General features: G+C 36.6%; 1 protein-coding gene across 48 annotated transcripts in view; it reads left to right on the top strand.

Annotated features, from left to right (window-relative positions):
* The window catches only part of ATP2B2 (ATPase plasma membrane Ca2+ transporting 2), a 310402-nt gene that overhangs the window by 257576 nt on the left and 40299 nt on the right, over window positions 1–12527 (top strand). For all 48 annotated transcript variants that reach the window (XM_085517013.1, XM_085516982.1, XM_032447213.2 and 45 more), the window contains 2 exons: window positions 11195–11436; window positions 11989–12223. In XM_085517013.1, the coding sequence (XP_085373139.1) occupies window positions 11195–11436; window positions 11989–12223 (477 nt within the window). The remainder of the gene's footprint in view (window positions 1–11194; window positions 11437–11988; window positions 12224–12527) is intronic.

Here is a 12527-nt window from a genome sequence, read left to right as displayed (position 1 = left end):
GCGTTTCACTATTCCAGTTATTTTATGCCTTTGCACAGATCTATGCAAAATTAATTGATGCAGCCATTTATTCTCTGGAAAACACAGGATGCTCTGGAAAACTGGAACATATCTGTATAAAATTAGTGATCATTTTTTAGCTATTAGAACAAAACACCATAAGGTCAAACGTTGAAGTGTGGACCCCAGGAGAATACTCCAGTATAAAAGGAGGTGGTTGTTAGAGCACACTGAAGCTAAAGTTCATCATAGAAAGTATTGTTTCAAAGCTCTTATTCATTGCAATTTATAAATAAATACAGAAAAAAATACAGAGGGGAGTTGGATAAAGGGAGCAGAATTATTTTTCTAACTGTGAACACTGAACTCATGGTTTTGCAGTCAGAGTGCACTGAATGGAATAGTGAATATCAGCTCAGACCCAAAGGGTGTATGAGAACACATCATAACAACTGAATTTTACATAATCTATTATTAGTGATCCAGTTACATGTATGCTGTGAATTGCTCACTGTGTGCACTTCTGTTCAGAGTGATCACATATATCTGCTGAATGAGAAATGTTCCCCAATATTAGTTTTATAACACTTTAACTAGCAAACATAAAAATTGCATTTAATAATATTTTTGGAGGTAAGGGCTGCAAAGCACCTCTTACTATGAAAACAAAACTTCCACATTGGGAATTAGACATTTTCACTTGGTTCGAAAGCCCAGTGACCTTGAATATCATAGAGCAATAATGAAATACGTACTCCGTAGAGAAGTAGATATTTGAGCTTTTGCATACATAAATACAGTTCTAGGGTAGTATGAGGGCTGCTCTGAAAGTAATGCCTCCTATTTATTACATTGTCCCACGATATCAGTGGTAGATGCTGGGAATGAAGCAATAGAGATCATACATTAACAGCAAAATTCCATTACATTTTGTTGCCACAAGAGAAATAGCAGCAAAGGGGCACTCTGACAAAATGGCGTCTGACATGAAAGTACCCATGAAGCAAATAGGTTTCGATGAATCTTCTTCCATGCAGAAAAAAATAGCATCCATTGGTATTCACTGACACTTGCAGAGCATTTATGGAGACCAAGCAGTGGATGTGAGCACGGAGAGGCAGTGGGTGGTGCATTTCAGCACTGGGAATGACAACAGTGGGGCACCTCTGCTGCAGCAGATTTTGATGCATGCAGGCTCTTTCTTGCTCATCTCTGGCACAAATGCAGAGCTAATGGTGATGGCTATGTTGAAAAGCATGTTTTGTAACTGAGAATTAGCTCTATCAGACAGTGTTATTGTGCTCTTTGTAGCTTTTCAAGTTTCCATGCAATTAAATAAGAGGCTTTATTTTCAGAGCACTATTTCCTTTATTCTTCTTTATTATTTGTTTACTTTTCTTCTGATTTCCTGAAATCTGTCAGAGGTCAAAGATGACATGCTTTGCTGGATAGCTATAACGTGTTCTTATTAAAAAAAGTCATGTCTCACATTTAGTTGAGGGATTTTCATTTCCAGTGGACTTGGCTGAACCAGTCGCTGTTAAGACCAAACAGGCATTTCAGTGGGTACTTGATAGTTGCCTAAGGAGCAAAAAAAGAGCTCCTTATCCTTGTATTAGGTGTATATTAGCACTGTGAGGGCTGTTTTCAGTTCTAAGGATCTGGAGCACAATTTACTGCATTTGCATGTTGTGCAGCATGGTGGATTGACATCCTTTTACTGCAGCTTTGAAAGAAAAAGGCAGAGATGTCACAGAACAGTGCAGAACGTTCACTGCCTTCCACAGCTTACAAAATGAAGTAAACATTCACCTGTGGGTAAATATCAGCTAATTAATGTGACCTTTTCCAGCTTTTTGGACAAAAAATGGCTTTATTGGGTAAAACAAAACAAAGGTGGTGAATTAAAAATAAATAAATAAATATTGCTGTCAGAACAAAGAAAGCAATGTATTTCCTGTTGATTGTAATATACTCCACCTTTATTGATAGAGTCAAGCTTTCAGTATCTTTAAGACTGAGTCAGGCAGAGGAGGAGGAGTGCTATTTGGCAGCCATTTCACGTGAATATGGATCTATGGAGGGCGTTATCTTTATGTAATAATACTGGAAATTAGCAAACAGTAAGAAACACCTGGGATGTATATCTGTAACATAGCACATGTGATGGCACTGGGGACTGCCTCCTGGTCAGCTGGCAATGCAACAGACGATGTGGAGCAAAGGGTCTGAGCCTTCTTTCTGCACTACGGAGTACACTGGGAATGTAAATCTGTCGCTGGCTGCTTTCAGCACGTTGTCTTGGTAGCAGAAATTTGTGAAAACTGTTTATCCTCTTGTTTCTTAAGTGCTCAGGTGATGGCATTAAAATACTCTCTTGAGCACTTCTCAGTCTCTAGCTAAATGCTGCATTTGATCCGTTTAAAATTAAAAGGTTAATGCCAATCGGACTAATGATTTGGAAAATAAACAGTATTACTTACACAAAGTTACTTCTCAGATAGCACTGCCAGCAACTGTCTTTTATAGTGTTGCACAAATGCCACACACTGGTGATTGGGATTGGGTAAACGAGGAAAGAAAACACAAAGTCTTACAGGAGTTTAGAATCTTCCTGGTGAGTGATGGCTCCTTGCTCAATTTAAAGCTCCCTATTTCTAAGTGAAGCATGAAATTCACTTTTCTAGAGTTTCAGCCTTGATCTTGTTGTCTTTTTGCGCAACAGACCAATTGCTTAGATGGTAAAAACGTTTTTCCAGCCCTACCCAATTGGTCCCGTTCCATCTGAGTTCTCCTTTGAAAGCGCAGTGCACTGTAAATTTATTTCTAACAATTGATGGGATTTGATGAAAATCAGTAAGAGTTTAAAGTCCAGAAGCATAAGTTTTATCTTCATCAGCGAATTCTATTTCTTCATTGCAATTTCTATATTTTATTTGCAGTGTTAGACAAATACATAATGTAGGTATGTGTTATAGATGAGGCAATGGGGCTTTGCAGGCAAAGTACCTTTCTGTATATAAACAAACAAAAATCCTTGATATTTTCTTTAACACTCTTTAAACATTTTATCAGAATAATGTAGACAGGAGGAAACAACGTACTGCATACATATCATTTGCTGTGTAAATAACAATTATTAGAGAATAGATCATGCAGTTAATTGCTTCTGCTATAGGATCGATAATTAGCAGAAAGTGATGATCTTCACACATGGCTTGCCATTAAAGTTTTATATAATGTGAGGTACACATATAACTTTTCTGACTAAATGAGCTACTGAGTTAATAATTGAGATATGTGTGTTTAGGAAAGACCAGAGGGATGCGTACAGCACAGGACATGTGACATCCAACACGCGCTTCATGCAGTCAGGATGCACGAGCATTGTCCTGCAAGCTCAGAGCATTTCTTAATAAAGCCTCCTCTTCTGGGACTTGTATGTGGGGAGTTGGAAAGGCATCAGCTGCACAGAAAGCTCCATCACAGTTGTCTGTGGGGTGGATTTACCTAAGTAAAGCAGGATTAGGAAGCAGAGATCAGAGCAGGGCCATTCTGTAAATCTGCTGCTGGCATTGCTACACGCAATGGGAGGATGGATCTTTTCATTTCTGGCTGGGTTGGCAGAGGCAAGGAGTGTTCCCAGAGTAAGGTTGAAATGCTGTGTGCAGAGTGTGTGTGATACCCTCAGAGCTACTTATTTCTCCTAAGTGCTTATTGTGCAGTAAACTATAGTTGCAAACGAACCTGGCAACAGACAGATTGTGAGTGCAGACAAGACTGTTCCTTAGTTCCTTCTTTGTTATCAAAGTTGAATGCTGTGCCTTAATAACACATGCATATGGGAAAATAAGATGGATGAATAGTCCTACACTGTGCAGTACAGCCTGACATACTAGCTAAAAGCTGATGATACAGTTGAATTAGATTTACTTTCTTTCTTCATACTAGAGAAAACAGATATATAAAACCATACTCATACCGGCCTTGTTTGCCTTCACAATTTGTTAATTGCAGATTCAGTTTTTTCCTGTCAGAATAATTAATCACTGCAGGATTATAAACAAGACAGGCAGTCACTTACAAGCTTTTTGTTACTAGAATGATAGCTTTTCTTTTCTGGTTTTCCTGTTTACTTTTATGAGAATGAATAAATTTGTTTTGTTTTGTTTTTATCTTGTCATGATGCAAGTTTTTTTATTACCTTGCATAAGGTTTTCTCTTATTTTATTTGTTACCTTCATATTCTTCTTTTTCCTCTGTTCGTGCACTGGTGCAGGATGATTCACTTATATTGATAAATGCCAGGTATTTCCAAACATAACTGTGGATGAAAGCAGGCTTAGAAGTCCCCCATCCTGCATGGTATTACGAAGTGTTTTCATCTAGATATATTAATGCTACTCACAGCTGTCTGATCATTTTTAGGACCCTTTTTTAAAGATTATTATTTCATTAAAATGGGCTGTAAAGTGAATGATTCTCACACATGCTTCTTTTCATGCCTGTGAACCCCTACTGTGATAGTCATCACACTTAGGAGCTCATTATTAACACTGGCTTGAATTCAGTGTTAGTGCTTCGTAGGGGATATTATCACAAAGCAGATTTTCTTGATGGGAGCTTTTGTTTTTTTGTGAGTGGACATAAACCACTTACTTCAGGCACCAATTCTGTGAAATAGATTGCTTTCGCATTCTCTAATCTGTTTTAATGTAGATTTCCCTTATCATCAGGAACAGAAATGCAATAATTTCACATGATAATACCAGCTTTATAAAAATGGCAGTGTTTTTTTTTAAAGCAAACAACGATGAAAAAAAGGGCTTATTAAAAACAATACAAGATGAGAATTTTCTTTTAAGAAAGGACAAGATGTTCAAGCTCTCCATCATTCCTTTACCATTTCCTTTTGAATGAACAATCAGATGAAAATTGGCTGCAGTCTCTCAGTCTGTTCTGCCCAGCAGAGGCATAATTCATGGTATCCTGGAGAGGAACTGGCCAGAGGATGGAATTTATAATGTATATCAAACGTTACCCCATCAATCATGCAAAAAAATCCCTCTGAGAAAATATTAGATAAGCATTGCTATAATGTATTATATACACTTGAATTCCTGCATTTGCGTAACAAAAACTAACAACCCTAACTAACCAAAGCCAATTTAAAAATAAGTTCAGCTGATACGTGCAAGTATGGATTTAAAGAGAATGAGCACATTTTGTTTGATAAACAAAATAGCTGTTGCTAGTCTTTTCTGAGTTATTTAGAAATGGATGCTTGAAGAACCCTTTTCCTTACTCTGGAAATGAATACTATTGATAGACATAATCCAAAATTATGACAGGCTATAATCAGTAGCTTAAATCAAGTGAGAAAAGAAGATCTTTTTATTTTTTATGCGCTTAGATTTGCTTTACAGTTTTTAAATGCAGCTCCATAAACTATTCAGATTGTTAATGCTGCAACCAGAAAATGAGAAGTGAGACTGATTTTTGCTTTGGTTTTCCTATCTGTGCTATATTTAAGAGCACAGTTAGGAAATATATATATTTTTATATTTCAGAAGTAGAAAATTCAAAGTATTGGCAAGCTTTGTACATTCTGATACTGCAGGCACAAACCAGCTATGTGTAAATAGTGCTAGTGCTATTCTGAAATAAAAGCTTTTGATGTTTATGTGTAAAGGGCGTGCATTCTCTACTGTTTGATGCGATTATGAAATTCTTATTCAGTGTGATCCTTATCACAGCTATCTAGTGAGGGTTTTTCAGATATTACATAAGCTTAAGGCAACAGTTTAATGCCTTCAACACACAGTTTTCCTTCTTTTCATTTCAGATTAGTAGAAGGCATGGAGAAAGTTATGCCTATTAAAAAGAATATATGGATAATGTGGAATAGATGGAGTGATGCATTTCAGACTACTAAGTAATATGATAGTTTTCATTAATTCCTTATTGCTTAATTTAAAGGGAGGAAGAGTAACACTTTGATGTCAAGTTCAGGATCACTGACTGAGGTTTACATAGGCAACCCTGGAGAGAAAGCCTTGTAAGACACTGATAGATTACTACAGCCTGTATCAAAATCACTCAAAAGATGTTCTCCAAATGGATTATTGCTACTGAGATCATTGTTAAACCAAGGAAAATGTCTCTCTCTTTCCTCAAAGCTAAAAACCAAGGTTCTTGCCTTAAAACACGTGCATTAATGCTGTTTGTACTGACAAAAACACAATTCCCCAGTGATTTTTCTAATTTGGAAATAACATTTTTAAATTGCAGAAGCTTCCCTGAAATTGAATTCTCACTGTCTGATAAACTCACCATTATGTGGTTTGTCTCCTGTTTCTGTTTTCGGTGTCTGCAGCCGTTCATGCGATTCATGAAACCTATCTAATATCAGCACGCAGTAAAGCCTCAGTTTAATAGATCTAAAACAAGGTAGCAGATGCTTGGCTGTCATTATGAAGGTACCAATTACAGTTCTTCAATTAAGTGCAATTTCTCTTTTGCATTTGAAGAAAAATGTTGAACTTGTTTGTCAGTGGTGAATATATAGCTCATTTTTCCCAAACTGTGGGACATATTATTGGGCAGTTATGAAATCTGTTAATCTGGTCTTAATTATGCCAAGTTTTAGTTTAGAAATGGCACATTTTGCACTCAGCTGTGTGCTCTGAAGATGGGATTAATAGGGGAGAAGCATATTCTTGCATCTTTCTTAATAGCTAGCATTAACTGAAACCTTGTACTTAGACTACATTTAAAGTAAATTGGTTGTTAATTAAAGTTAGTTAATCACTATTGTTATGTTTAATTCTTTTGATTATATAGGTTACTTGTCAACAGTTCTCGTGCTTAAACAAAGCAGCAATAGCACGAGTATAAATCTAACAATTGCCACTTCCCTGTGAATGTAACTGCACAAAGGAACAAGGGTGGAGAGATTGGAGTGTCTCAGATTTGGAAACTGGATGTATTATTTTCAGAATCCAAGAATCAAATTTTAATTCAATTAGGTTATTATGGAAGGTCTGAGTGATTTTGATCAATAACAGTAGGAAGTCTTTTCATACAGATCTGACAACTTAGTAAAGATAATAAGATGAGGAGAATGTGGAGAAAAATGATTCTTAAGGTTCACTTTAATATGGCAACACTGAGGCTGGAGTATCCTAACAAAAGTGTGTTATTATTCAGTGGTGTTATGTTTTAAGAGTTCATTTTCTACACTGTAATGTGGTGTTCAAATGTGTCTGTGATGGGAGGCTTTTCACAAGATGCATCCAGGTTTTTCTCAGTGGTGCCCAGTGAAAGGATTAAAAGTAGGTAATGAGAGAACACAGAAATAGGAAATTTCATTTAAACATAAGAAAATGTACTTTACATTCAGGATCAGACTTTAGAATGGGAAGCCAAAAGAGTTTTTGGAGACATTCAAAACCTGACTGGACACAGCACTGAGCAACCTCCTATTGTTGAACCAGTTTTGGTAAGGGCACTGCACTGGATGGTCCATCAATATAGATACCAGTATGTTTCCATCTCAAGTATTCTATATTTCTGTGAAAAAAGAACGGATATATCAACTTTTAACTAGTGTGAAGAAGAAACAACTTGCATGCTTGCTGTAGTATTTTTTGTCTGTATGCTTTTGTTATTCAGGTAAAGCGGAGGTGAACTGTCTTTCAAACTAAAAGGAAACTTCAATTATTTGTTATTAGAATTAAGGGCAAACTGTTAGCCTTCTTGGTATGTTAAAATGGTTAACAGTCAAATCAGACAGGGAGTACAGAGGCTGTCACACCAGCCTTTCAGTCTGTTCTTCATGCCTGATTTCGTCTTTCATAACCACTCTTGGGGGAATTTATGGATAGTATCATTTTATCCTTATTCCTGTTACGTGAGCTGAAACAAGCATGAGTCTGTATTCACTGAGCCACATCACTGCTGCTCTCCTAACTTTGCAGTGCTGATAGGAAATGTCATGCTGCTTGCTGCATTACATAATTACTGCTGGCCTCTTTTAATACAGTGATTGCATTGCTATTATTTGAGGCAACGAGAGATGTTAAAATATGCAGGTTTTATGTTTTTGGGTGTTGTTTGTTTTTTTTTAATCTACATCCATCTCAAGTGCTAGAAATGAGAATTACACAAAACCACAATGTTGCATTAATTAAATCAACTGTTTTAGCATTTCAAGGTTTGTCCTCAGAGAACAAGAAAAAATGTTAAATACCTACGATGCTAATCTGATGCAGGAAGCTACTGTACTGATATGCTGTTTCTTACTCCCTATACAGTACTCAGTCAAAAAATCCTACAACTAATTTGCTAGGAAGTCTGAACAGATCTGTTAGTTCAATGGTGGTTAAATAACAAGATAGGGTCTTGTGCTGGGGGCACTGTCACTCATCTGAGGAGCCTGCTTCTTGTCAGCTGAAGGGTGCATCTCACATCTGATGAGTCATAGGGGAGTCTTTTAAACTGCTTCTCTCCTACTCAATGCAGCTGAGCTCAGCAGTTTGTTCTGGTCAGTAACTATGATGGATATGGAGGTAATCTCATGGCTTTAGGAATTTGAATGGGCAGCAGGTTTAGAGTCCTGATTGAGCCTTGACATGCAATATCAATGCACCACTTCACTGTAGTACAGAGAGCTAAGTGATGTGATACTGCTGGTTGCATTTAGCAGGTAGTAATTAAGGAGATATACAGTAAGTGGTTCAGTGAAAAGGCAGCTCTGCTGCCCACTAGTATTAAGTAACAACTTACAACTGCTATTAAACAGTATTGTTTACATTTCTAATTTTAGTCTTTGGATTTGATCTCTCTCGAGGCTGCTGAAACAGATCTCAAGTGTTTTTAGTTTAGTTTGTCTAGACTGTCAGCCTTTGCTTCCAGAACATACACAGTATGGATTAAGAGGAGCGCAGACATTTTTTGCTGCCTAAACCAAATCCCGAATGCATGTACCGTAAGAAGCTTTGAAATGATGACTATGTAAAGGAACCAAAAAAATGATATATTTTGAAGCAAACAGATCAAAATCAGGGTCCTTAAGGGATGTGGCTGAAATTGGATAGAATCAAAATGTTCAGCTCCAGTTTGAAAGGAAGTAAAGGAAGAGATCTGTGTTGGCTGAACATATAACCATTTAAAATCCTATTGAAGGTATAAAAAAGAAATTTCATGTTCTGATGAACAGGCACCATAGATGAATGGGAACACTTATGTTAGTCTATGTCAAACCATTCAAAAAAATAAAAGCTTTAAAGTTTTAAATGTTGGACTTTAAATCCAGTGAGTGAGATCTGAATGTACATAAGGTTAGCTCAGTCTCTTTCTTCTGATGCCAAAACGGTTATGCAAGCAGCTCAAAGAAGTTAAAAGTTCTTTTTCAATCCCTTTATGCTGACCTCAATTCAAACTGACTTTTTATTGTAACTGAATTTCAACAGGATTGTACCTTCCAGTGGTGATTACAAATGGCAAATATATTATCAGAAAGCATTCTATTATATTTTGTTTTGTTTTGTTTTCAATGCTCTGTGTTAGAAAGAGTCAGTTTACTATTTGTTCACGTGAAAAGCTACTTAAAATTCCAAACAGTCCGAGGACAGACTGTGATCTTCCTCATTATTTAATTATCTCATTCTAGAATTGTCCTCAAGAGGATCGAGGACCAGAATCTGCACGAGACACAAAGACCTATTTTTATTGAGTGTATCTTTTATTTTATTCTAAGTAAATTCATTGCTTTTTGACAGTATAGAGCTGATAACAGTGATCTGTAGTGAATTTTCAGGATGCTGCATTTTTGTTCTCTGAGTCAATGAAATGATTCCTAGTTAATTACTCAAGAGTAACTCCTTTGTGCAGTCTTTTTAATTGTGTTCCAGGTGCCATAAACTGCAGGTTTCTGCAAATAATACATTTAGATACATCACAGTATGCTGTTTTAAGAGGTAGCAGCTTCTGCAAAGGATTGTCAAGAACAGTCTTCAAGGAAACTAGTTTTGGCGTATAGGTTTTTAGCTGAAACAGTACAGGGAAGGAAGTGCTACTTGCCAGCTCTCATCACCATATGTTTTATTTTAACGTAATGTACAGAGAGTACAGAGACAGCAGCTGCTCTAGAGGGAGGTGGCCACTTGTTAGCAGATTTTGAAACCTTTCTGAAATGTCTGTTCATTTTCTTTTCACTGGTATTTTTTCCCCTTGCTTATGTATTAGCGTTCAAGAGATGATCACTAAAAGAAGTCTATTTTTAGACCACCGTGAGTTGAGGAAAAGCCTGATCTACTCAATGATCAAAGAAAAACAAATTTTAGAAGGACTGTAGTTTATATACTGTGAGATGTAGGTGGACTTTTATTTTCTCAGTATTACAGATACTTATGATGAAAAAATCATATGTATAAAGTAGCTGTTTTCTAGGATTCTGTGTTTGCGTTGGAAAGCAATCTGTATGTATTTAATTGGTTTCCAGTGTGGATTTCCTAGCAGCCTGATCATGTTCACGTTTATGTCAGTGTTGAGATTCACTGTCTTCGGTGGCAGAGAAAATCAACATTAATAGAGATTTAAAGCTAAAATAGAATGAGTTTGATAGAATGCATACAGGTAAATCAGCCCTCCCTAGAACTGCTACCCAGGCAGTGAAGTTCATTAAATCCACTACTTCGAATAACCAGGAGCTTTTAGCAGGCTTTGAGAACCATGTGCCTGCATTTTGAACCATGAACCAGCATTTTTTTAACGTAGAGAGCACTTACTGTCTGAAGCAACTTTTCATTAAGAACTGGCTGCTAGAAGAAAAGGGTGTCTTTCTTTAATTCACCATTAAAACCAAGAAAATCTTAAAAACAATTCAGTTCAAGTGAGAATAGCAAATATTCTGTATGCAGTAAGTAAGAATCAATTATGTTGGTCCTAAAGTAAGTAATTACATTTCTAATGATCTGTTATCAGAATCTCTTCAATGATCCATGGCTGACTTAGAAGAAATGTGAGACAGAATGTAGCTGTTTGGGTAGTTTTTAAAAATGGGAGGAGATGTGACAGCATAATTAAAATTTAGATTTTAAATTGTACACAGTGACTTTATTATTAATTGGGCAGAAAACGTTGTGTACAGCTGCATTATAGAAATTAATATCTATTTTTTTCCTTCTTTCAGCCACCAGAAAAAGAGGGTGGCCTGCCTCGGCAGGTAGGCAATAAGACGGAATGCGGTCTCTTGGGTTTTGTCCTGGATTTGAAGCAGGATTATGAGCCTGTTCGGTCCCTCATCCCCGAGGAGAAACTTTATAAAGTTTACACATTCAACTCTGTAAGGAAGTCAATGAGTACCGTCATTAAAATGCCAGATGGTAGTTTCCGAATGTACAGCAAAGGAGCTTCTGAAATTGTTCTGAAGAAGTAAGTTCAATGGACTTCTTGTTGTGCTTTTCCGAAGTCTTAATGAGGCAAAACTGTCTGATGCTGATAAAGATATTCCTGGCAATTCTCGTGTTTGGAATATGCTAATCACAGTAGAAAAATGACACACTTCAGTGTAAAGCTGTTACTGCTCTCCTCCAATCCCCACCTCCCACTTGCAAATGTGTTTGATATATTTTTCTTATCATGGGCTAACATAAAATTTGGATATTTTAATGATATTCAGCCATTTATGAACAGTTTCTTTCAGTTAATAAACACATTTGGAAAATAAAGATGTTTAAATTTCTTTGCAGGTTCTTAGCTCACTAATTACATGGGTTTTTGGGAAGTAATGGATGAAAGAGTCTCCATAAGAAGTTAGAGACAAATTCTTCCTGACAATATTTTAGTAGTGAATCTTCTTGTTTTATCTAGAAATTTGCACAGAAAGAAAGATGCTGAAGGGAAGGAGCTGATACATGGAAATACTTTTCAGCAGTCATATAATGTATGATCACACTGTTGTTTTTTCTTACTAAAATAAAATAGGTGTTCCAGGATCCTTAATGCAGCTGGTGAACCTCGTATCTTCAGACCACGTGACCGGGATGAAATGGTGAAGAAAGTGATTGAACCAATGGCCTGTGATGGACTGAGAACTATCTGCGTTGCTTTCCGAGACTTCAACAGCAGCCCAGAACCTGACTGGGACAATGAAAATGACATTTTATCTGATCTGACTTGCATTTGTGTTGTTGGCATTGAAGATCCAGTAAGACCAGAGGTAAGTTAAATTCTTATGTTATAAAGTATTAGAGAATGAAACGCAAATTGATTTCTAGATTTGTGACATCTTCCACAGCTAACACACGTAGTCTTGGAGATCTCTGTTTTACTAAAACATCTGCCACTTTACAAACTGTGGTAAGAGTGTAAATTGTGACTATTCAGGAAAATTTGTAAATATCATCTTTGGACAAGGAAAAGTTTTATTGTGGACATGCTGTAGATTTCGTGGATGCTGTTCTTAAATGGCTTTAAAATGGGCCTGAAGTTTAAATTCAAGTAAATCAGCATGTGCACAATGG

This window comes from Coturnix japonica, chromosome 15 (genome assembly GCF_054131305.1).
Source record: "Coturnix japonica strain WE chromosome 15, WE-NBRP24, whole genome shotgun sequence".
NCBI classification, from domain to species: domain Eukaryota; kingdom Metazoa; phylum Chordata; class Aves; order Galliformes; family Phasianidae; genus Coturnix; species Coturnix japonica.
Note: the sequence above shows the minus strand (reverse complement) of the source record. Positions and strands in the feature narration are given on the sequence as shown.